General features: G+C 39.9%; 2 protein-coding genes across 3 annotated transcripts; one reads left to right on the top strand and one right to left on the bottom strand.

The window, feature by feature from the left end:
• The first annotated feature begins 245 nt into the window (after positions 1–245).
• LOC309501619 (uncharacterized protein) lies at positions 246–4,294 on the top strand. Of its 2 annotated transcripts, none has more exons than XM_082173760.1 (2): positions 246–543; positions 772–4,294. In XM_082173760.1, the coding sequence occupies exons 1-2, from the start codon at positions 465–467 to the stop codon at positions 1,773–1,775; spliced, it is 1,083 nt and encodes a 360-aa protein (XP_082029886.1). In that variant the 5' UTR covers positions 246–464; the 3' UTR covers positions 1,776–4,294. The 2 variants fall into 2 exon arrangements, with proteins under 2 accessions (XP_082029886.1, XP_082029887.1); XM_082173761.1 differs by having other exon boundaries at positions 246–547.
• Positions 4,295–21,226: 16,932 nt separating this feature from the next.
• On the bottom strand, positions 21,227–26,078 carry LOC309501832 (uncharacterized protein). The gene is made up of 10 exons (XM_082174127.1): positions 26,039–26,078; positions 25,736–25,833; positions 25,410–25,556; positions 24,048–24,175; positions 23,772–23,908; positions 23,590–23,677; positions 23,330–23,441; positions 22,883–23,089; positions 22,579–22,736; positions 21,227–22,003 (listed from the first exon to the last, which is right to left on the bottom strand). Exons 2-7 carry the CDS (start codon positions 25,830–25,832, stop codon positions 23,379–23,381), a joined length of 660 nt encoding a protein of 219 aa, XP_082030253.1. The 5' UTR covers position 25,833; positions 26,039–26,078; the 3' UTR covers positions 21,227–22,003; positions 22,579–22,736; positions 22,883–23,089; positions 23,330–23,378.
• Positions 26,079–26,580: the final 502 nt, after the last annotated feature.

Here is a 26,580-nt window from a genome sequence, read left to right as displayed (position 1 = left end):
AAGAGAAATGTCAATAGTGCAAACAGAAAATCTGTTAGAGGATCTTGAACATTTTCTAATTTCTTCAACAGCAACAAAAAAAGAAGTATATATATTTGTTAATCAATTAATCTTTATTATTGGATGAAATTTTCTTCTTCGAATAAGAAGTCTATACAAGTATGCATTTTGGCGGACCTTTATTTTGATCTTTCGCGTTGTGGTGTTGTGACGTCGTTCGCGCATGCGTCGTACGCGGCTCTGGCTCGAGAAATGCGGAAGGAGTGATTTGTGCTTTTGAACGCAAATGCATTGGTCGTATATAAAACTGCAAGGAAGTTTTGACTTGGTTTTAAGTTTGTTATGTGCTAGTAACGTGAAATTATTGTAGATTATTAAATGTAGTATTGCGCAGCTCTATGTGAAGTGCTAATAGAGATTGTTTTGTGAATGGCAAGATATACACTTGGTGTACTCTTGTAAAGATGGAGTTTGTTAAAGATGATAGTGAAGACATGAGTGATGCAGAAGCATGCAGAATAAAAGATGGAGAGGAACAAAGAGGTTGGTGAGCATTCTTTATTCTTTCCATTCTTCTTTCATGATTAACAAATTAAGTAAGGAGAATAGAAGTTTTCATGATCACCAAGTTTGTTTTTCAACCATATCTAATGTCATCACCATGACAATGGCATAAATAACTTTAAGCTCATGAAACATCAATTAAAATAAACACTTGGTCCCTAACAGTCGGTTTAATTGATTTTTAACTATTCCATGTGTTCATTTTAGACCCGGTGGAAGGTAAAGAGCAAAGTGAAGAACAGAATGAAGTGGAGGAGAAAAAGCAGGTTCTGAAACCTAATTATTTCATAATTGGAGAAAAATCTTTTAATTGTTCCCAATCTGAAAATGATCTTTCACCAGAAAGAACAGAACTGAAAAACTGCTTCACCTGCCCACAATGTGGAAAGAGTTTCACATGTAAACGAGACCTTAGGAGGCACATAAGGATTCACACTGGAGAGAAGCCGTTCACATGCTCTCAGTGCGAAAAGTGTTTCGCAAATTCAGGAGACCTTAAGAGGCACTTACGAATTCACTCCGGTGAGAGGCCTTTTACCTGCCCTCAGTGCGGAAAGAGTTTCACACAGAAGGAAGGTCTTAAGGAACACACCAAAATTCACACGGGAGAGAAGCCTTTCACATGCATGTTGTGTGGGAAGAGTTTCACACATCAAAACAGCTTGAAAAGGCACATGAAGGTTCATTCTGGAGAGAAATTACACCAGTGCTCTGAGTGTGGCAGGAGATTCTCAGAGGCCTGCAATCTCAAAACTCACTTGCTGTCTCACACTGGAGAAAGACCATTTAGCTGTGAGCGCTGTGATAAGAAGTTCTTTTTGGCCGTACACTTAAAGACACACATGAGGATTCATGAAGAAGAAAAGCGTTACGTGTGTTCTTTTTGTGGGAAGAGTTTTCTGTGGCTTAACGGGTTTAAAGACCATCAGAAAACGCATATTGGTGAGAAACCCTACGAGTGCTTGGACTGTGGAAGTACTTTTATTAGAGCCGGTGAACTTAAAGTGCATGAACGAATCCATACCGGAGAAAAACCTTACAAGTGTTCACACTGTGAAAAGAGTTTCACAGTTTCAGGAGCCTTGAAAGTGCATGAGCGAGTGCACACTGGAGAGAAGCCGTACCTCTGCCCTTCATGTGGGAAGACTTTCAGCCGATATGGAAATCTAGGAAAACATTTAAAAAATGCTTGCCCAAAGTTGAAAAACTGAGTTCACGCTCAGGAATAAGCCTGTTATGAATAATTGAAAAAGCTTTAATTGTTTCCATTTATATTTTCATCTGGCCAAAATGTGGCTTTTTTTTTTTGTTGCCAATAATGTTTTCAGTTTGGCCACTAGAAGCAGGACTTTTATTTTGACATTGCTGAGAACACTAGGATCCCCCCATTCTCTGTCTCTATTAGTTTTCTGTCTTTGTTTAACAGTTGTCAAATAATTTTTCCACATAATGTTGACAATGTGGATAAGGGTGTTCAGCTTGAGCGTTTAAACAAGCATGGTGGCACACAGCTATAACTTGCCTAATATGATCATCAGAAGAATTGCAATGCATTACAATCACGACCGAAAACAAAATCAACATTTAACAGCGTTTCCCACAGGATTTAGTGAAACTGTGATGGATGGGCCTAGGCCTCAAAGGAAGACAATTTTGTACATTTCAAAGTTAAATTCATAAATCTGGTGCACTTTGAGATTACGATATTAAGAGCTCCAACCCATAATCAGTGTGTGTCTTGAACAAAGTGCATTGACTTGTGCCTGAACTTTAAATGGGACACAACCCTTAGTTGTGACATAGTGTCTCAGTCTACATTACACTACATAATACTAATAATAATATAGTATTATTCATATGACAGTAATAGCCATATATTGTAAAACAAATGCACTGAAAAATAAATGAAACGTTCATAATTAGTTTTGCCTTAATTGCTAAATGCAAGAGATAAACCCGTGCGCTTTTATTTTTCGACGTTTTATTTTAGCGGAAAACAAGTTTACAAACGCGTCTCATTACAAATCTAGTGAAATGCTGTAATCGTCGACAATATACTCAGCACATGCACATATAGAGTTCACTGGACTCATTCACTGGGAACTAGGGCTGTAACCATTCCTCGATTAAAGTCGAGTTCTCAATTTGAAACAATACTCGATTGCAATTTACCCATGTCGAGTATCCGGTAAAATACCGGAAGTGGCGCCTTCCAAGGACGAGAATCCATGAACTGCATTATTACACTGTTTAATAAGGCTACGCGATATATATATATAAAGCATTTACAATCATAATATAGCTTAGTGCTATTGTGAAATCACAAAGGCTGCAATTCAGTTAAATAAATTAATGCACAATTATTTATTTTTTTCACAGAGAAGCGCGACGCTTTAATTATTTACGTGCGTGGAGATTACATGTTAAAATGTCCTCAGCTCCGTTCACAGTTAACGCTGCTCCACACGAACTCAGTCTCTGCATGTGCTGTTTGTTTAGGTTTCCAATAACGTGCGTTTGTGAATGCAAAAAGTCAGACGCAGTTTGTGTTTGATAGTTGCACTGTTAATACGGTTATGTGTGTGGAGCATTATACTCGGGTTTCTCAAACTCCCATCTCTGCATGCTGTGAGTTTAGTTTGGTTTGCTTGTAACGTTAATCTAGGAACGCAGTGTGCGCCATTTCACAAGATTTGCAATGCAACTCATTTGTAAATCTATGCCAACACAGGAGAATACAGAAATATGTTTTTAAATATGCGAATTGTTGTTCATCGCAATTTCAAAATGTTCTTAAAGCCCCTGTGAACCGAAAGTTGTCCCCGACTTTAGTGTTGTGACGTATTTCCAAGTGAAACAGAATATTGACCTGAGGCCAGGGTTTTATTGTAGCGCGCCTCCTCTCCATCCATCACTCATAGGGGGGTTATGCGGCTGAATAATGACAATTTTCAGCTGAGATTTGGAGCCAAATTAGAGAGGTGTAAAAATGATTTTTAGAAAGATGGCAGAATCATTATTTTATTTTTACACAGAGATTGGTAGGTCTATTAGTTAAATATGTTTACTTTAGCAATCTTTGTCTCATTATATGTCAACGATGACAGTTCAAAAATGGCAAAAAGCACTACTTGTGTTTTTTGCTTCAAGTTAGGATGCTTGTAACCCAAGAATTATTAAAGATACATTTCTAGTTTCAACATTATTTGTTCTTCAGATATTCCTCTTTTAAAGAAAAAAGTGTCAGCTATATGCAAAGTGACCCACAGTCTTTCAGACCACTGAAAATGTGTGCAATTTACCAATTTACTCATGGAGCCACATTAAGATCTCCAGAACTCTGGGACTGAACCATCGAGGGCCTTTAAAATGAAGTTAACAAAAGGAAAGTTTGTTAAGAACCAGAATCTAAAAGGATATTCAGATATCTTTAATACTTCTTGAGTTACAGGCATGCAAACTTGAGGTAAAAAAACACAAGAAGTGCATATGATGAGACAAAGATTGCTAAAGTAAACAGATTTAACTAATAGACCTACCAATCTCTGGGTAAAAATAAAATATGGATTCTGCCATCTTTCTAAAATAATTTTTATACCTCTCTAATTTGGCTCCAAATCTCAGGTGAAATTGTCATTTTGACCCCTCTCTACAAAATAGTGGATTTCTCAGTAAATATACATCTGTGACATGTAATATTTTGGCTTTCTTCACTATTTATGTTTGTCTTTCTACAGAAAAAAATATTAACAAAATCTAAAATTTGAGCCGGGGAAGTTTCCGAATTTGGTTGATTTGCCACGGAATGACCCATTAGATTTTAGTCAGGATTACTGCGCTCCGCCTGTTTGGTGCTCATTTACTGATGTCTGTGAAGGTCAGTGGAGAATCGCTTGGCTTGCATAAGGCCTGTCCACTCCTGACAGCAAAAAGTTAATGTTTGCATGACCTTCTAACATTTACAGATGGAGAATATACCTGTGAAATGTAAGTTATGCACTGTAGAAAACCCCACATCTCAAACACAATAAACAGCACATGTCGAGGCAAGCTGCTTTAAACTATTTCATTTCATTTTTATTTATTTATCTCGAACAATCAGCAAAACAAAATTTTAAAACCACAAAATATAACACAAACAGTCAGAATTTAATAACAAAAATAAATAAAAATAAAATAAAATAACAATATAAAAGGATTATTTCGAGAAGGAGAAGGCGTAAGCAAATAGACTATACACGTCAACTATGTCTTACGAGTTCTTTTTAAGCCCTTAAAGGGATACTTCACCCAAGAATTAAAATGGATAACTTTAATGATGTCTTTCCCATCGTTCTGGACCTTGAATGTGTAAATTGCGTTGCTTCCAATGGAGGGACAGAAAGCTCTCAGATTTCCTTAAAAAGTTCTTCATTTGTGTTCTGAAGACGAATGAAGGTCTTGCGGGTTTGGAAGGACATCCGGGTGAGTGATTAATGACAGAAATTTCATTTTTGGGTGAACTAACCCTTTAATATAAAGCATATTTCATGTTTAGGATCAATTGGATTATGCAGTTTCCCTGCAGAAGCTCATTTTGTGTCCTCCGCTATTTTTCGCTCATAATATCAAACTACTGTATATCGATATAAACATTAGCTATTGCCTCATCCTGTATTGTTTATATATATTGATATATTGTACAAACTTGATATACCGCCAAGCCCTACTTCAGAGGCAGCGTATGATCAACAACAAAATAGAGATAGCTTTGGTGATAATTAAGCGAACATTTCATTTCTACAAAAGTAATTTCTCACTAGAAATTACATCAAAAGTGGAAAAAGTTGGTCAAAGCGTACATTTACACATTTTTTAACTGTAAGAGAATTGAACGCACAGGATTGTGGGATATCATAGGCAGTGAAAGATACATCTAAGCTGCCCTCAAAAATCAATCAGATGAAGGTATCTCAGTAAACAGGATTACATGATCAGTGGATTCGATACGTACCTTGTTGCCCTCCATATGCTGTTCAATTGGCAAAAGTAAGTGCCCACCAAGGCCAACAGACCAAAAGAAGTGTCTGTTGCCATTGATCGGTGTCTGTCGGTGCAGTGTGAACTGGCCTTTAGTCTCGAGTAGATGCTCTTCTGAATGTAATGCATGATGAAATTTGTTTTATAATTTCATTCGGTTGAGGTTATTGTAATCAAAAGAACTTCCCCTCACTCAATCCAATCAATTCCCCATAAAAAACAAGTCCCGCCCTTCTTGTTCCAGAGGTCGTTTCACTCGGATATACATCATAACAAGGAAGAAAAGACTAAAACAACTTATGTTTCATGGCAACTCAAAATAAAAAAAGATGGCACTTTTGATTCATGAAGATCTAGTGAGCTTTTATGTTCAGCAGTTGAAATGAGCTAAACATGAGTGATGTTGAGTAGAGCTTGTTATTAAAGTCCCCTTGTGGTGAAAATCCAGCTTTTAATGGTGTTTATATGTCTATGTGGTGTTTTTAATATGCTTCAAGACAAACCATGTGTAAATTTATAAGTCGACTCCATTGCTGAGTATTTTCTCCTTAAAACTGAACCAACGACAGTCTCAAAAACACGCTTTGAAATCGCTGGTGTTTCTGACGTCACAAACTACCTTGTAACCAATCAGATCAACGTGTGATCGTCAACGAGTGGATCTCTGAGCTGAGTGAGTGAGTGGAGGCGGGGCTCATTTGCATATTCATAGAACCGCGCATACTAAATGAGTCAAGGGTGTCGAGCTACATTCAAGCTATTTTATGGCATGAAGAAAAAAAATTCAAGGAAAAAACATAAATATGTAAATATTTAAATATGTCATTTTGGTGATCAAAGATGAGTTTTAAGGGAATAAAATGATTGACTACAGGGGAACTTTAAGTTAATCAAATGTAATATTAATGATTTAATGCTGCCTGGGTTTTTGCTTTCGCGTATCCGATTGCTATGGGGTTAGAATCGTTTATTTTTTATTTCAATTAATAAATGTACAACCATTCACAGAAATTAAGCAAATTCATAAATCATCAAATTAGAGATCCACAAATATATATAGGAGTTTCATAAAAATTTACTGAATTCACAAATGAATAAAATGAGATTGAAAATTGCAAATGTGTTTGTGTCACAAAGACAACTCTGCCTGGATTAATTTGCACGCATACATTTGTGGATTTAAGAAAATTTCTATCCAAGACAGACATACAAATACACAAATCAGTTAAGATTTGCCATTGACCATGCCCAAACAGCAGGTGTCTTGTTTGGATTTGGCTGCAGTGATATGCAGTTAACCACATACCTCGGAAATGTTCACAGAACATTATACTAGCCTGTGCATTTTATTGACATACCAAAAGTGCTAAAAAGAGCATTTATATTTTGAGGAAACAAAAGTATTCCATTTAAAAAGGGAAATATATGCTGCTTCATACAATCCACAGAATATTTAGACAGATGTTTGTGGTCAAATATTGCATTTATGAGACCAAATACTGTCAAATAAATTACTTATGAACCTGTGGACTCTTTAATATTAAAAGGTTTAATTGAATCCTTTTTTTATTTTCTCCCCATCATTTTATTCATTTCTGACTGACTTTTGGCTGTGAAACACAAAATGATAATTTTCGAAACAAAGAGGGGAAATGAGGACTGGATCTGTAAAACTATAAAATGTTAAAAAGCTCCTTAAAAGTGGTCCATGAGGGTTAGTGCTTGATATTCTCGGTCAATGATAGGTTAGGATAGCTCTGTGTGAGGAACAGAACAATATTTAAGTAATCAATTATTCAATAAAAATCTTAAAATCTACCCTAGCTCTTCTTAGTCAAGTCAAGTCACATGTATTTATATAGCGCCTTTTACAATACAGATTGTTTCAAAGCAGCTTTACAGAGATAACAGGAAAATAAAGCAAAAAAGTTTGTTACCAAAAGAAAATAGCATCACAGTCCAGCGTTCAGTAAGTTCAGTGATGTTTCATTTTGTTGTAAAAAAGAGTGCCATCTGAAATTTTCTTCTAAAATTAGCATTTTTATCAAGCTCCTATATTTAAGTTCAATAATTTCACTTTAATGTCAGTTAATAGGTCATTTTCATTGCCATTAAAGTGAAATAACTGAACATAAACATTCAAGCTTGATAAAAATGATCATTTTAGAAGAAAATTTCAGATGGCACTCAGAGGCTTTTGCATCTGAGTCTTCATATATATATAATACCTGGAGAAAACCGTGATGTCATTGTCCAGCTCAGTTCAGTTCTCATTTAATGGCGTCAATGGCAACAAAGGCGGGAAAAAAAAGGCGACAAGTAGCAAGGAACCAAAACTCCACCAGGTGGCAGAAGAAAACCTTGGGAGAACCCAGGCTCAGTCGGGGACCAGTTCTCCTCTGGCCAGTGAACGAACGGTGTATGATTATGATTCAGGCAGCATTATAGGTCAGAAGTCAGATTGGATTGGAACATTCAGAATATTATCCAGTTCCATCTGGTTGAAGATCGAGTCATCACACCGGTATTGTTGAGGATCAGTGCCGATGGCTGTCGTGTCGATAAGGCCTTCACAGGGGAGAGTCAAGTTGACACAATCTACTAATAGATAACTCATATTACTAAGAGCTATGATGAGTTACTACTACTTGGCTAAACCATCCTGAAATAAGGCTATTTTAATGCTATTTGAGCATAAGTTATTTAGAAATGTGAGGTTAGCAAGCAAAAATTATGAGCATCTTGAACATCATGGTCAGTAAGACGTCACAAACAGCAGATTTTACCTTTTAAATCACAATCTGACAAATATTCGACATACAATACAATATAATCCTGAATGGCCATCAGTGATGTGACAGCACTGGCCTCAGCTTCACTGCACTGTACTGGGGTTTTGTGAGTGGGTAATAAGTGGATAATAAAAAACCAAGCAATGCTGAAAAAAATACATATTTGCATTTATTTTGGATGTTGTAACTTTTACAATCAGGAGTGTTAAGTCTGATGATTCATATATGAAATGTTATTTGTGTGATCAAGTCTTATAACCAATAAATAAATAATATTGTTTGTCTGCTGCACAGGCAGTTTAATTTCATATGCAGTAATTCTTTGGGATTCAACAGCCTGAGACAAAACTTATATTTCTTATAAAACTTATAAAAGTATATTTCTTCTTCATTGTCACAGGGGGGGTGCTTAGAAATATTAAGAGCTAGGAATGTTTCTGGTCCGAGCTCCAAGCTACCAGATGATGGCAGTAATGCACTGTAAAGTGCGGTTGCCAATAAAATGAAAAAGAAGAAGAAGAAGAAGTCAAGTATTGTTTGTGTAACCACTGTTGGGCAAGCGGGAAGGAAGTCGACCGGAAGTTGAAGCCGGCCGCGTGCCACCATCTTGTAGCAGAACTTCACCTGCTGTTAGCATCCCATTGACTCCCATTCATTTTGGCGTCACTTTGACAGCGAATAACTTTACATCTGAGGCGTTTGAAGACTCCATTTGTCCATTATTTATTTCTAAAGAAACACGACAATGTATAAAATGCTCCATTACCTTGTAGCTTACGTTATGGCCCAGTAAAAACAGTTTTTGTAAAAGTAGGCTAACGATTGCGTCATAACCACACGACTCTCTGTCGCACAGTAGAGAGATTACCGTATTGACGGGAGGAGAAGCTCGCGGGCAATCGGGGAGACGTGGAGGCAAAATGACAAAATAATTAATCAGAATACCTAGCAAAAGTTTCTCCTGCTCGTAGCTCATGGACACCTCCTACCCACGCTCTCCGTCTCTGCAAGATTCGGAAGGGAATGATTCAGATTTCCCATGTCACAGCCACTAGAAGACAGACGGGTTGCTCACGTCACATCTACGTCGTCAAGCTCGGTTTGAGTCTGCGCGTCAGGAACGGAAGTCCTAAAAAATCGCTGAAAATGGGCTTCACTTGCCTCAATTGAGTTCCAATGAGATGACTCTGTCCATTTCTTATACTGTCTATGCTGTTGGGTGAATGCCACACCACGCCTTTGTGTTTGTATTTAGTTTATGTTGAATAAACTGCACTTGGGTTTGTCAAGCTTGCCTCCAGTGGAATTATTACATTCATAAACTATGGGAATAATTTTAGAATACGTAATTAAATTGTTTAATTAAATATTATTACATAATGCTTAAAGGTACCGTATGTAAGATTGTGGCCAAAACTGGTACTGCAATCACTTTCAAATTACTGTAGAGTAGTGTATGCATTTATACATTGCTCCGTAGAGCTCCTCATATATAGCCTGGTTAAAACCAGACCCTTCTCAGTTGAAACTGAGTATAGGGTCTGGGGAAGCTATGTAGACAAATCATTTCCAAAGGGGCGTCACCAACCGACGTAGCTCAAAGTCCTCTGGCCGCAATTGGATAGTCATAAAACCAATCAGATCGATGAAGGAGATGACGTATGCTTCGAGTTTTGTTCTTTGCTCCGGTTTTAACGAAAACGGTAAGTTTAAATCGCTCAAAACAGACGCGATAACTGATTCGTTTATATACTGTCTATGATTCGAACGAGTGATGTTCCACGGCTGCATCCATCTTTGTAATGAAATCTCCTTCAGCGTCGCTGCGCTGTTGTCATCATCTAAATCCCTCCCCAAACGTTTCTGATTGGTGCCGCGATTTCAGCGGCACAGAAATGAGTTTGAATGGGCTCTTCTCCAGACTGTCCTGGAGAGAGAATTAAAATTCGCCAGTCTGGGTTTTCCCAGGCTACCTCATATACATAATTAAAAATGCTTGATTGAAGAACTCAGTTGTAGGGATGTTCTAAGCGATCGGCCGCTGATCTTTTTAGGCCGATATAAAATATTAGCCTTAAATTGTCCAATTCTGTGAAAATTCAGAGCTAATCTTTTTTAACTGCTACACACACAACCCAAGTTTTAATGTGTTATGATTTTAATGCTAATGAAAGGAGTCTCTTATGCTCGCAAAGGCTGCATTTATTTGATCAAAAATACAGTAAAAACAGCAAGATTGTGAAATATTATTTCAGTTTATAATCCCATACTTCAGTTTTCAGTGTTACATGATCCTTTAGAAATCATTCTAATATGCTGCTCAAGAAATATTTATTATCATAAATGTTGAAAACTGTTGTTTTTTCTGCTTCAAATTTTTGTGGAACCCGTCATAAATTTTTTCAGGATTCTTTGATAAAAAAAATAAAGAAAAAAAATACAAATAAAATAATATGCTATTTTGTATTAACTGTCAGTTTTGATCCATTTAATGCATCCTTGCAGAATAAAAGCAGCATTTTTATAAACTTTTGCTTATAAACCCCAAACTTTTGAACAGTAGTGTAGTATCCGTGTGTCACCGTTATCTTGTGTTTCAGTCTTTCTGTTCATTGTGTTGTGTTGTTTGTGGCTTAGTTACCACACTGTTTCATATTTTCTTTCTAGTTTGTATTCAGTTCTTTTTTTGTTTTATTTGATAAATGTTACGCTGCGAGTAGAGCCACTACACCTCTCTCCTCATCTTCCTTATAATCGTCTTTATCTTAAATGTGACACTGTGACAGCATTCAAATGAAGTTTGAATAATTTGTAATCAATATGGTAAAAGAACAAACATGAACATGTAAGTTTACAAGACATTTTTATTTACCCCATCTGTAGCGGAGGCGTGCTACAACTTTATAATATGCTGATTGAGGCGGCCAAATATGGACGGGATTCCGGTCAGAGAATCAAGGGTCGGAGAACATATTCTTCACAAAGATGGATTTATTGAACAGTCTTTGCGTTGTCATCTAGATCAGTTATTCTTTGGCAATGATGTCTGTATTAATGGTCTAAAAGAACAATAAAGAAATATAATTACAATCATATTCTGAGAATCATATACACACTGGCATGATAGTCAAACGAATGCAATAAACAATGATTAAACACTCAAGTCTGCATCCTTAAAAGTAATAACAGCCTTATCAATGCAAATAATCATGATAAATTGTGCAATGATACATTATTAATGTAAACAACATTGGTGACGCAGTTTAGAATACTGCCGATGCTAATACTGATTAGGGCGTTTCTCTCGCGGCAAATTACGGCCGCTACGGCGCTCAAAACCCGCCGATGGCAAACGCAGAACGATCGCGGGACATCAACAACATACATTCAATAAACATACATATGCAGATGTACTTACATCAAGGCATAAACGCATTATACAGAGCATAGAGAACCGTGTATAGATGAACGTTCACCAAATCGTCTTCCTGCGTGTCACACTATAATCAGTCCGTGTGGCCAACAACTTTGATTTCTATGACAGGCTTTTGTACACAGCCGCCCCCAATTATCTGACAGGATAATTGTAAACACCAAGAAAGTCTGTCTACAGTGTCTAAGGCTCTTCCTCGAAGTGAGGAAGTGGAATCAACCTAATAACTGGGCGAGTGTAGGATTTCTCATTAACTCTGACACGAGCAGTGCGAACTTTCCCGTCAGGTCCAGCCAACGTCTCAGTCACTGTGCCCACAGGCCAGAGGGCACGAGGAAGTTGGGGATCAACAATAAGAACCACTTGGCCCACAGTTAGCTCTTTGCCATCCTTCCTCCACTTGTGCCGATCCTGTAAACTTGGGAGGTAATCGCGGATGAAGGCAGTCCAGAAATGATCCGCCAACACCTGGCTGTGTCTCCATCTGCGTCTTCCGAGCAGGTTGGTAGAGTCGAAAAAGACTTGAGGTAGGGAGGCATCACGACGGCCCTTAAGGAGTAGGTTTGGAGTCACTGGGTCAACGTCTGCAACATCGGAAGATACGTAGCCGAGAGGCTTGGCATTCAGAATACCCTCAACCTCCATTAACAGTGTCTGCAGCACTGGCTCTGGCACCGTTTGCTCTCGCAGAATGACCCGTAGTGCAGTCTTTACAGATTTGACTTCACGCTCCCAAGTTCCTCCGAAATGAGGAGCATTAGGTGGAATGTAGCGGAATCTGATCTTCTGGGGAGCAAGCAGCTCTTGAAGCTTGGGTGCCATGATATCAAAAGTGTCACGTAGTTCTCGGTCTCCTCCCACAAAGTTGGTACCGTTGTCGCAGAGCAATTCCATGGGCTTACCTCGTCTTGCTATAAAGCGACGCAGAGAGAGCAGGAATGCATCAGTGTCAAGGTGCTCCAACAGATCAAGGTGCACACATCGGGTTGTCATGCACTTATAAAGGATGCCCCATCTTTTTTCATGGCGACGACCAACTTTGACTGAAAGGGGGCCGAAACAATCTACCCCAGTAGAATAGAATGGCGGTTGGTGCAGTTGCAGCCTGCAGGATGGAAGATCGGCCATTTGGGGGACTTCAGGCTTGGCTCGCCAGAACTGACAATCTTGGCATTTGCGTTGATGCTTACGGACGGCTTCCCTGCCCCGGAGTATCCAATACTGGCGGCGCAATTCCGCTAGCACCCTTTCAGAACCAGGATGCAGGAGTCTGCAGTCAGTCTCTTTAATTAACAGCTTCGTTGTGGAATGACCAGGATCCAACAGTATCGGGTGAATGGCATCAAGGTCGAGGTCACTCGCTCTACGCAACCGTCCCCCTACTCTGATGAGACCTGTGTCCTTATCATACTCTGGTGCAAGGGATGCCAAACGGCTGGTAGCGGAAATCGGCTGTCCAGTCTTCAACGCTTGGACTTCTAATGGGAATGAGTCCTGTTGAACTTGGGCCAGGATAAGTTTCTCTGCTTCAACATAGTCAACAGCTTGCAGTGAAGAGTCACTGTCTGCAGCAGCCGCCCCGTGTAGGGACCTGACAGTGGCCTCAACAAGCTCTTGCCATGTGTGGAATTGATTGGGGTCCACAAGTAAATTATTGGAGACTTTGACAGTGCCGATGAATGCAGTTTTCCTCAACTCACTGATCTCCGATTCCACCTTAGTGACGGGTGTAGATGACCACTGGTCAGAAGGTTGAAGGAGGAAGTCTGGTCCTGAACTCCACTGGTGGGGTCTTGCTATCTGGGTCAGTGTCAGGCCTCTTGTAATGTGGTCAGCAGGGTTGTGAGCTGAATCAATGTACCGCCATTCAGCCGTCTCTGTGAGGGTCTGGATTTCTGCTATGCGGGTCCCTACGAATACCTTGTAGCGACAGGACTCAGAGGTGAGCCAGTTCAGCACGGTCGTTGAGTCAGACCAGAGGTTGACTGTATGGAGATTAAGAGACAACTCAGTCTGAATCACTTTGGCTAGCTGTGCGCCAGTCAGGGCTGCACTCAGTTCCAAACGAGGCATGGAGAGGCATTTTCTGGGAGACACTCTGGATCTGGCCAGAACAAAGGCGACATGGATGTGGCCTTGATCATCTGTAGTACGCAAATAGGCCACTGAGCCGTATGCTCTTTCTGACGCGTCGCAAAATACGTGGAGTTCTCGGATGGCACTAGGGTAATCAGCACAGGCTGGGGCATAAGGTCGAGGAAATTGCAGCTGAATCAGATTAGGAATCTCTCGTATCCATGTTAGCCACTTCTCTCTTAACTGTAAAGGTGTTATTAGATCGTCCCAGCCCAAATTCTGCTTCCAGAGGTCTTGAATGAGAACCTTGGCCCGGGTGGTAAACGGGATGATATACCCCAGCGGGTCATACTGGCTGGCCAAGGTCTTGTACACGTTTCTCATGGTGGGTTCTAGGGACTCGGTCGATCGCAAATTATAGCCTAGAGTGTCACTGAGACAGTCCCACCTTAGGCCCAGAGTGGGTTCTTGTAGGTCTGTACTGGCTTTGGTCAACCACAGTTCACTGTTAGCAGACCGGGCTTCTGCGGGAAGATGTTCGATGACAGAGGGTACATTGCAGGCCCACTGTCTTAGGTCGAAGCCTCCCTCAGACAGTAGTTGACGAAGTCCATCAACTACCTCCTTAGCTTCCTCAGAGTTCGAAGTGCTATGCAGGCAGTTATCAACATAGAAGGAATTCTCAACTATGTTAAACAGACTGACCTGGTCTTTCTGGTGGGTTTGCGCACTGCGCTGGAGGGCATAGATGGCGCAACACGGGCTGCATGTAGTTCCAAACGGAAGCACCTGCCATTCATATATCTCAGGCTCCTGGTCTCTGCACATGTTCCTCCAGAGAAACCGCAACACTGGCTTGTCCCTGGGCAACAAGCGTACCTGATGGAACATAGCTTTTATGTCCCCACTCACAGCCACTGTGTGTTGTCGGAACCTCAGGAGCACACCTAACAAGGAGGGTCCCAGCATCGGACCAGGAAGCAGCTGACTGTTCAAGGACTGACCCTGATGTTGGAATGAACAGTTAAAGACGATCCTGTTCTTGCCATTGTGTTGTACTATATGGTGCGGAATGAACCAGGATTCCGAGGTATTGTGTGCTTCTTCTGTGGTTATCTTGGCTACATATCCAGCAGATTCCAACTTACGGATTTCAGTGCAGTAGGCTTTTGCTAGTTCAGGATCTCTTGCCAATCTGCGCTCGGTACTTCGAAGACTAGGAAGGACAACATCCTTATCGGTATGGAACATGGTCATAGGCATGCGTCGGAGCAATGGTGTGGCATAACGTTGAACGCCGTCTACGTTCACGGTGGTGGTGGCTTTCTGGAGCATAGCGAGAGCGTCTTTGTCTTGCTTGGACCTGATGACCATCTTCTCATTGTATGGGAAGGTGTCGACCTGCCAGAGACGTTCGACGTGCCGAATCAGATCATCATGAAGCGGAGTGGTGGTGATATGAAGGCACTGCTGATAACACCGTGAGGGCTGCTTGGGGCTCATGGGACCCTGAAGAGACCATCCCAGCTGTGTTCTGATGGCTATTGGACCTCCGTCTGGTCCTCTGCATACAGGCTGTATCGGCATTAAGAGGTGTGGCATGTCAGAACCAATGAGGAGTAGTGGTTTGACTCTGTCAACAAGGGGAAGAGGAAGATCTCTCAGATGACGATAAGCTCGTTGGAGCGCAGCCACTGGGTAGTTATGTTCTGCAAGACTCAAACCGGTTGCAGTAAAGGCATTGGGGATAGTGAACCTCTGCATGGGTTTGGTGACTGCTGAGGGCTGAGAGGCCACATTCGACGGTAATGACACACAGTGTACTGGAACTGCAGTAGGAGCCGATGGTGCAATATCAGGGACTGGCGGTGAGAATGCTTGTGGCCCTGGGTCAAGTGCAGCGGGCATGTGTGCATCCGCAGAGTGAGGAGCAGGTGAGGCCCAATGTGGCGGTCTAGGTAACGCTGCAGAGACATCAGGACCAGGCAGTGCTGTAATACAGGGCAGTAGCGTTGACGTCACAGCGGGCGACTGGAAGAGGAGCTGCTGAGGTTCGGAAGACATGAGCTGAGGTGAACAAGCCTGGCTGCGCTGTGATGCAAGCTGTTGAGCGTTTGGAGAACCAGAGTCTATAGGGACTGGAGTGGTCGCTCTAGAGTCTACAGAGAGCATGGAGGATACAAGCTTAGCTACTTCGAGTTCAGTCTCTGCTTCTTGAAGCTTGCGCTGTCGTTCTAGTTGTTTCAACAGGGCCTCCTTTGCGGCTAGCGCTTCCTCTTGCATGCGCTGGGCTTCTTTAGCTTGTGTCTGCAGTCTTTGGTATTCCAGATCAATCAGTGAGTCCTCTTCTACTTGCCGCTTTAGACTGTCATACTGTCTCTGTTTAATCTTTTCCTCCAACATAGCAGTCTGGACGCTAGAGAGCTCTGTGGGGACGTAAACGCCAGCGGACGTAATGGAGCGCCTACTTTTCCTGGATTGAGAGCTGACATCACTGCGAGACGTTTTCCTCGAGCTGCTTCGGGGCTGACTAGGACAGTGAGAGGAAGCCTTTGGAGGAAGGTCACCAGGATGGTAGCCAACATCGTAATCATCCAGATGTGTAGGCAGATTAATCTTGCGTCGAGGTCTGGACGTTGTCTCAGATAGGTCACTTTCTGCTTTGTCCATATTGGTTCGATCTTGCTCTCAATCCGGCTCGAAGGACCACCTTTGTAGCGGAGGCGTGCTACAACTTTATAATATGCTGATTGAGGCGGCCAAATATGGACGGGATTCCGGTCAGAGAATCAAGGGTCGGAGAACATATTCTTCACAAAGATGGATTTATTGAACAGTCTTTGCGTTGTCATCTAGATCAGTTATTCTTTGGCAATGATGTCTGTATTAATGGTCTAAAAGAACAATAAAGAAATATAATTACAATCATATTCTGAGAATCATATACACACTGGCATGATAGTCAAACGAATGCAATAAACAATGATTAAACACTCAAGTCTGCATCCTTAAAAGTAATAACAGCCTTATCAATGCAAATAATCATGATAAATTGTGCAATGATACATTATTAATGTAAACAACATTGGTGACGCAGTTTAGAATACTGCCGATGCTAATACTGATTAGGGCGTTTCTCTCGCGGCAAATTACGGCCGCTACGGCGCTCAAAACCCGCCGATGGCAAACGCAGAACGATCGCGGGACATCAACAACATACATTCAATAAACATACATATGCAGATGTACTTACATCAAGGCATAAACGCATTATACAGAGCATAGAGAACCGTGTATAGATGAACGTTCACCAAATCGTCTTCCTGCGTGTCACACTATAATCAGTCCGTGTGGCCAACAACTTTGATTTCTATGACAGGCTTTTGTACACCATCCCACTGTCTTTTAAATCTATTCACTGACTGTTTCTTGTTTTTAATTGATAATTGAATATTGTGACATAGTTCCTCCTTCATTTCATGTATATCTTTACCCAATTAACATTCTTTTTTTAATATAAGTACCATAAATGTTTTGTAAATACTGTGCATGCCAGGGTTGGAAATTAACTGTAGCTTGGGGCAAAAATGGCCCGCAAATTCAGGATACAATGGCACAAATTTTAATTAATCAATTAAATTGGTCCTCAATTAAACTAAATTGACTACTACTGTCAAATAAAGTGAAGGAAAAGTGTTCATTGCAGCATTACATTTTGATCTGCTCAAGTTACATCAAAGATTTCTTCACATAAAGACCTCCGGCACATCAGGCACAGCATGACTTGAGCACACGACAAGGCTGGGATCAGGACAAGATAAGGTGTAGCAAATTAGCTCTAAAGAAATATTAATAATCAATCATAACTTGTTATAATTGATTATGAATATTTACATCAGTTAATAGAATGAACTTAATGTAGTAAAATTAAAATTACAATCAATCCACCTGTTCGTCCCGTGAACACTCAGTGTTAATTGTTTATTAATTCTAAGAAATGTTAGAATTAGGGGGTCCCCACAGACTGTGTTGTCGATTTATGGATCTTTGTTTTAAGCGTGCTCATTTGCAGCTCATTTGCATGTGCAGCTGGATTGGTTGCTGATGAAGAGACTAAAGATTCTTGTAATACTAATATATTGCGCAGCTATCGGCATATCACAATCATTTCGATCTTCAAAGTACCAATTTATAGAGACCAAACATGGTATAGGTGAGGTTACATTGACCATTGATTCTATTGTAAAATACACAGTATCAGAAAATAATAGTATTAAAAGACATTAGGCTACACAAGACAGTAAATCATTCATAAAATGTTCTGGGATGCATGTTCATTTATAGATCAGTTTGTCGATGAATGAATGCAGGAAAGTCTGTTTTAAGGTCTGTAGGTCTTTCCTATGGCCTAGGTCTGACCACATTGACCACATTTTTCACAGCAATAAAGACATCTTATCTGATCGTCGCCCCGGCGACTGAAACCTTTCCTGCTCTCTTGTCTCTTTTGGGGGGATGTTTCATTCCTAAGAGTGATAAGGCTTTGAAGCTTATTTGTTAAATGTAACAAATAATTACATTTACATTTTTACATTTAGTCATTTAGCAGACGCCTTTATCCAAAGCGACTTACAAATTAGGACAAAAATTCAGCGAGTCATCATAAAGAGGCAAAAACAACAACAACGCAAGAAGTGCTCAAAATACGAAGTTCAGGTATTATTCAGAGTAGCATAAGCCTGATAAGTGATGTTTCAAAGGGAAAGGATTTTTTTTTTTTTTTTTTTATAAGGTTAAGTGCTCACGGAAGAGATGGGTTTTCAGCTGTCTTTTGAATGTTGTCAGGGATTCTGCATTCCGGATGAGGGTGGGGAGAGCGTTCCACCAGCATGGAACTGTGAATGAGAATGTTCTGGAAAGTGATTTTGTGGCTTTCTGTGATGGAACCACGAGACGTCGCTCGTTGACCGATCGTAGGTGTCTGGTAGGGATGTAGACTCGTAGGAGTGAGTGAAAGTAGGAGGGAGCTGAGCCTGTGATGGATCTGTAAGCAAGCGTCAGTGCCTTGAACTTGATGCGAGCAGCGAGAGGTAGCCAGTGCAGAGAGGTGAACAGAGGAGTGACGTGGGCCCTCTTGGGCTCGTTGAAGACAAGACGAGCTGCAGCATTCTGGATCATCTGTAGGGGTTTGGTCGCACATGCTGGAAGTCCAGCCAGAAGAGCATTGCAGTAGTCGAGCCTAGAGATGACCAGGGCCTGGACAATAAGTTGCGTTGCATGCTCAGTTAGGAAAGGCCTGATCTTCCTGATGTTGTGCAGTGCAAACCTGCATGATCGAGCTGTCTTTGAAATGTGATCAGTGAAGGTCAGCTGGTCATCAAACGTTACTCCAAGATTTCTGACCGATCTTGATGGGGTGATTAATGATGACTCTAGCTGGATGGTGAAGTCGTGCTGTAGAGACGGATTGGCAGGGAGGACGAGAAGCTCAGTCTTTGCCAGGTTGAGCTGCAGGTGATGTTCCTTCATCCATGTGGAGATGTCCGCCAGACAGCTTGAGACCCGTGCAGCTACTGTGGGATCATCTGGTTGAAATGAGAGGAAGAGCTGCGTGTCATCAGCATAGCAGTGGTAGGAAAAACCGTGTGCCTGTATGATGTGTCCCAGTGATGTGGTGTAGATGGAGAAGAGGAGGGGACCAAGAACTGAACCTTGGGGAACACCTGTGGTCAGCTGATGTGCTCTGGATACCTCACCTCTCCATGCGACCTTGAAGGACCTACCTGTGAGATAGGACTCAAACCAGTGGAGTGAAGTTCCTGTGATGCCCAGTGATGAGAGGGTGGACAGAAGGATCTGATGATTCACAGTGTCGAAGGCAGCAGACAGATCCAGGAGAATGAGGACTGAAGATTTGGAAGCAGCTTTTGCGATCCGTAGGGCTTCTGTGACTGACAGTAATGCAGTCTCAGTTGAATGCCCTTTCTTGAAGCCAGATTGGTTGACATCCAGCTGGTTGTTTAGAGACAAGAAGGATGTTAGTTGGTTGAAGACAGCTCTTTCAAGTGTCTTCGCAATGAATGGTAGGAGAGAGATAGGTCTGTAATTCTCTACAAATGATGTGTTTAGCGTTGGTTTTTTGAGCAGTGGAGTAACCCGAGCCTGCTTGAATGCTGTAGGGAAGGTGCCAGTATGGAGGGATGAGTTGATGATGTGTGTGAGTGATGGTAGAAGTGTGGGAGAGATGGCTTGTAGAAGGTGTGAGGGGATGGGGTCAAGAGGGCAGGTGGTAGGGTGACTGGAGAGGAGAAGTGTAGATACTTCTTCCTCGGTTAGCGAAGAAAAGGAGGACAGAGGGATATTGGCTATGGAAGGGGTCGGTCTGGGTTCCTGTAGTTATGTGTCTGATTGTCTCAGTCGTTACAAAGTCTTGGATGCAGGATACGGCAAGGCTATAGGGAGAACACTACACATGGAATGTAAAGCCTTGTTTCCACCGCAGGAACGTTCCCCAGGAACTAGGAACTTTGGGGTGGTACTCGATGTGTTTCGACCACAGGAACCAGGGTCTAAATTAAATTCCAGGTAAGAATTTTCCCCTCAAGTCCCTGGGTGCTTCTCAATACCCCTCCTCGTTTCCTCGCTCCTATGACCCGGAAACCGATCGAGCTCAGCCATCTTGAAGGACATCTCAATTCTCTAATTGCACCGCGAGGAGGCGAGGAACGAGGAGTGCTTCCAGAGGAGCAGCTTCCTGCACAATAAATTTGTCTGAGTAAAATTTACTCTAATTTTACTCAATGCCAGATAACATTTGGTCCCTCTCTGAAAAGAGTAAAAGTTACTCTTTTGATAGGGCAGTTTTTCCAGAGTTAATTATGCTCAATTTAGTGATAATATTTACTCTTTCCTACGATATTTAACTCTATTTAGTGTTTTTTTTTTTTTTTTTTTTACTCTCATGCTATTTTACTCAGTTCAGAGCAACAAGAAATTGACTCAGGGGAACTTCAAATTTACTCTGCCACAATTTACTTCCCCTCCAGAGTTGTTTATCATCAATTATGAGTAAACTGTAAAGAATCACTAACTGTAATTCTTCTGAATTACACCATTAATGTTTTACCCTAAAAAAATCCTAAAAATAGAAATGAAAAACTTGCTTTTCAGTCTGAGAATAAAATCAACAACTGTATACTCGTGGCTCAAAATTTTATTTTGCTTAAACAATATTACACTTACACTTAATTCACTTGTAATCCTAAAAAAATTAAATAATAATACTAAATACTAAAAGAAAAGAAAAATCTAGCACCTGTTTAATTCACTTGGGATCATAAAATAAATAAACAATGAAAACAATAATACTAAAATAATAGAAAATTGTGATGGTGATAATGTAAGAGAAGAGATGAAGAATTACATTAAACAATATCGTACAATAAACAAATCAGAATCCCAACCATAAAACATAAGTATGTCAAACAACTTGTGGTGCAAAATATCCCTTATCTCCAAAACAGAAGGTGCTTCTGTGGTTTGTGCAGCTTTGTAAGCATGGATATGTTCAGCTAAACAAAATATTTTAGTGCACTTGTAATCAAAAGGACCTGCTCATCTTTGATAACAATATTCTGGATTACATGAAATACAGGCATGTCATTTTGAACTTGAACACAAACCACTAACCCTAACTGATAAGTATTTCCACAGCGCTTGACCCATTTCACATTTAGGACCTTAGTCCACATGGGTACATCAAGTTTCTCAGCAATCTCAGCACCAACTTCCATTTCATTCAAGGGAGCCATTTTCCCAGGACCTAATTTCATGTCATTTGGATCAAATGTTTGCCAAATGTAAGCGGTTTGGCACTGGTGTTTTTTTGCTAATGTTTTCATTATGTATTTAAAGCTTTTCAACTGCTTTTTGAAAAAAGTGATTTGCTTCGCTTAGTAACGCATGCACCAACAATGTAGCAGTGATCCAATTTTCTGGGGTAATGAACCATAAAATGTTGCTTTTCTCACTGAAATCTTTCCCGGTCTTTTGCAGCCTTGACTTGAGGGTGGCAAAAGGTGAACCAGCATTTGAATGGAAGACATGTCGCTGTCCCAACCTGGAGACAAGGAAAACAAAATAAACACATTTGTTTGAGGTTTTTAGGTAGAAGGGGTTGAACATACCCTCCTACTCAGTTGAACTAGTTTAACTTAGACTTAACTTCACTAGTTTGATGTGCCGGTATAAATACATTAACCACTCCAGTACTTTAGGTTATACTGCACACAGAATCAGTATTAACAGCACATTCATGGCATTGATGACTACAGATGTGTGGATGAATTAAAGTGAAACCTCTACAGATATTGAACTGAGGTCATAGAGTTAAACTTTATCTATTACATATCAACCATACTTTTGTTATTCAGAGACCCAAATGAAAACAATGTCAAACTGTAAATCTGCAACTCCTGTACTAGGCCTTTGAGAAAAGATCAGGGTAGAAATGTTAGAAACAGGTGATTTTCATTCTGTCAGTTTACCCATTGCAAGTCTGTGTTGCATATGAATCAAGCATGTCTAATGGGTAAAGTTGTGACCACAATTTAAACTCTATAGATCTGAATAAAGCTATGCTTGTCATAAATGCATAACTTCCTATAAAATAATTTAAGTTATAGCACAATATACCTTCTTCAACTTCAGCATTTTGGATGAGGTCTTGGAGCTCACTAGTCTGAGTGAGGCCACGGCTGTGCAGTAACCTTTGGTTTTATGTTGGTAGACCACTTCTCCAACAACTTTGCAGAGGTCGCATCGCCAAATAGAAGTCCAAAATCTTGATCAATCTGTACAAAATGTCAAAGATAATTAAAGTAGGAACCACAGTAGAAACTCACTTTTTTACCTAATGAGTCTGTACTGCACAACAACAATAGCACTTAATTTTAATATTTGTATGTTTTCATGTTTAAAGATTTGAAGTCTCACATACCAAGCGTGGTATATCCATGACGAATATCAGATGACTCTTTAGGGTCGTGCAGCATCTTCTGGCGATAGACCAGTGTTAACCTCATCTTTTCCTTTACCACTGCCTCGTCAGCTGTATGCTTCATCAGGGCTATTGCTTCCTGACACTGACGTTCATCATTCAACCAGCTGTCTTCTTTGAGGGGATCCCTGTCAGTAGTTGGCCCACCTGAGAGTGTTGAAGACAATATGACCTTTTCTTTCAAAAGCACAACACAAATACCTTAACTAGATACATGACAGGAAAAAAAAACATGCATTATCCCAGAGTGACTTTTAAACATACATTTTCAGAGTGAGATGAGTAAAATAAGCAAGTTGTATGTTCAATCAAATAAAAAAATAAAAAAGTTTATCAAGCCTTCCAGCCAAGCCAATAACAGCACTGACTAAACATCAAATCTCGCACCTGTTTGTGATTGCCGTTGGCGTTTCATCCGTCCCTCTGATGCTTCTTTCTACAGAGTTTTCATTCTCCATGCCAGATATCCACTACCATCTTCTGCATTGTAATAATGCTCCTATGACCAGAACAATAGTAGTTATACATTACACAACTAAGGAAATAAATACCATATGAATTATAATGTAGATAATCTTTACTCTGCAATATACAGAGTATATCCTCCTCCTGTAAATCCAAAAGATTGAGAGGCAACAGCTACTTACATAACCAAGCTTGCTCCTGGGGTCAGCCAAGTATAGGGAGATTATTCCCTTTGCATATTCTTCCTTCAAACACCGGCAAGGGCTTGTTCTATACACACACAAACCAATTACAACCCATAACATCATAAACATCAATTTACAAATTAACATATGATTACCCATGTAACAGACCCACAACCTACCCATGTTCATTTGTCAACTGGGCAACCAATATTTTCACCAAGTCACGTCTTCTGCCATCTGACAGACTTTTAGTGCGCGTGTATTCGTTTATGACCTTCTCACCTCCAGGGCTGCTCTTTAGGATATCTTCAATCATCTAGAGGGGGGAATGATGTAATATTGAGCAGAGATGAGAAATTATTAACAACTGACAAGTGTATATAGTTCCATATCCATAATATCTTTACTATTTAAGTCATTCTATATAGATGTAATTCAAAATTGGTGATTCTTACTTGGGCAAGACGACATTCCCCAGCTCGATTTTTTTCAGGAGGACTTCTAATCAACATTGCTGTGTCATCAGACTCTGTATGCTTTTGATTCTCAGTCTCTCCTAAATATGAGCTTAAGCTTAAAGAATCTGCAATATAAACCATATCAACTCAAACCGATTGAGGAAACTGATTGCGGCAAACCATTTAAGTTTAAAAATAAATACATATGAGTATTGTGAACTTATATATATATATTGAGTCATATTCACTCATAATTTAGTGTTGGTTTAGTCAATCATTTTGAGTATATGTACAGTAACTTGAATATTTTAAGTTCATTCCATTAAACTTTTAAAGTAATTTAAACTATTTAAACTAACTGGTTTGAGTTAATGTAATAAATCTAATCAAGTCTTGACAAATATAGCTACTCAAATGGTTTTAGGAAACCGATTGCTGTAAATGATTTAAGTTGATTAAACTCAAATTAAAAGTTATATAAGACAAAGGAAAAACATTGGTATAAAGCAATGGTGAAAGAAAAGGATGCAACAGTATTTATTGAAAAATCCTTTATTTTACAAAAGGTTCTCAGGCATGAATGTTGTGAAAGATGGTCAGTCAGTCTCCTCACTGTCAAATATACAAACTTGCACAGGACTTCTGTCTACCGAACAGTGAAAAAAAAAAAAAACTTCTTCCACTGACAAAACTGGTTTACTCACAGCATAAATGCTAGAATAGAGGTTATGCCTTATACTACTTTGATTGCATGCTATAATAGCTATTGAGAATGAGTCGAATAGACATACTAGCCTAAGCAAATTGGTGAATATTGCTGAGATTAGGGCTGGGTAAAAAATATAGATTTCTCGATTTTAATCGATTCTCATTTTAACAAGAAAAATGTACTCTAGAGAGGAGCATTTTGCTAAATATATGCACCATATCACATATTCATTATAATTTTTTATGTTCTTCAATATTTAATGCATGTTTGAATAAATCTGGCAAGTTTTTATGACAGCCCCCATTTAAATGTTTATATTTCATGTAACTTTATTATTATAAAAATAAATAAAAGTGTAATTAAGTGTTTGTACACAAATCAGTTTATTTTTACCTTCAATATTATAGTAGACTAATGAAGCCTAATAGGCTACAACTGACTCCCATAGTTTACAGCATTAGTTTAGAGATTTGTTTTCCTTGAGAAAATTTGCCATGTATAGTACCTGATATCCAAAATATCAATATTGAATCGAATCGAATCGAATTGCAAGCTTTTCAATCGAAATCGAATCGAATTGTGAAATTTGTGTCAATACCCAGCCCTAGCTTAGAATAAACAAAACTTGATAAGCATGTCAAACAATTTACCATCAAGGCTTGCTGTGCCTGGGATGAACATTTCTAGGACACCAATGTCTGGTCGTGTCAGCAGATATTCAAATGCTTCCTCATCAACCTCTGTCTTTGAGTCAAAGACTTTTACATCCATTGTAGAAAGATCAAATTTCTTGGCAACTGAAGGAAGAGAAACCATTGGGAAATTGACAAAGGCCAGCAATGCCAAAGGAACAAAAACAGTGATTTTTATACCCCATAAGATACAATCATACACTTATTTTATTACTATTAAAAAAATATTTTCAGAGGGAAAAGTGTTAATGATATTAACAGTATTAAAGTTTGTTATCTGTCACCACATTTCAAAAACGTCTGAAATGTAAAAGGAGTAGGAGAAAAAATATATTTCTTGCTATCTTTGAACTTCACTCTGACAACGTTGTTGGTTTGCATTCTGGAGGGACCAAAAAGACAAAGTTAAACATAAGGCGATAACACTAACAGTTGGTAACAGTTTAGAATACTTTTCCGTCATTAATGAATAGCTACACAGGAACAAATGAGTAACACATTATTAACACTCTAGTAACTACTATTAACTAACAAGAAATCCTGGATAATAAATTAGTAACAAACAAGCAGCCAATAAGAGCTCTTACCGTCAGCGTTCACAAAACAGCCGCATGCTGATGATAAACATGACCCACGTGCTACACAGAACAAGAAAACACAAGATCCCCTGGCCAACGAAAATGCAAACTAGATGCTCAACAAAAACGCTTGAGACAAGAGCCCATGGTGAGGAAATGAACACTCATTCAGTGCCTCACAAGGAGAGACAAAACATGGAGCATGAATGTCCAAATCCCGACACCGAACCGAAACAGAACTAGACAGAGTTTCCGGGATCCGAACACCATACTCCACACATAAAACATATCACGCAGACTATAGAGTGTATGGCTTGAGCGAACTCGAACACAAAGATATTAGGAGTGTCAGAAGTCCGTCACCAGACCAAGAATAAACCAGACCAAGTGACAGAACCCTGACCAGCTATGATATGAGCCCAGCCCTTTCCAAGCTGTCGCTGCAGGGATGATGTCTCACAATGGAAGCACCTCTGCCCTCCATATTTAAGTAACAAACCTAGTTGAGGACAAGGATTTGTAATCGTGTGTTTGTATACACAAAGCTACAA

This window comes from Leuciscus leuciscus (genome assembly GCF_965113295.1).
Source record: "Leuciscus leuciscus genome assembly, chromosome: 6".
NCBI lineage: Eukaryota > Metazoa > Chordata > Actinopteri > Cypriniformes > Leuciscidae > Leuciscus > Leuciscus leuciscus.
The sequence above is the reverse complement of the archived record's forward strand: the minus strand, read 5'-3'. Positions and strand labels throughout refer to the sequence as shown.

Bases quoted from the DNA above. Each gene is read 5' to 3' on its own strand.
- LOC309501619 (XM_082173760.1), top strand. From the start codon at position 465: ATGGAGTTTGTTAAAGATGATAGTGAAGACATGAGTGATGCAGAAGCA. The intron at 544-771 runs GTTGGTGAGCAT...TGTTCATTTTAG, and splicing joins AGATGGAGAGGAACAAAGAG to ACCCGGTGGAAGGTAAAGAG.
- LOC309501832 (XM_082174127.1), bottom strand. From the start codon at position 25,832: ATGCAAACCAACAACGTTGTCAGAGTGAAGTTCAAAGATAGCAAGAAA. The intron at 25,557-25,735 runs GTGACAGATAAC...CTCTTCCTTCAG, and splicing joins TCAGACGTTTTTGAAATGTG to TTGCCAAGAAATTTGATCTT. The intron at 23,442-23,589 runs GTAAGTAGCTGT...TTCTGGTCATAG, and splicing joins CCAGGAGCAAGCTTGGTTAT to GAGCATTATTACAATGCAGA.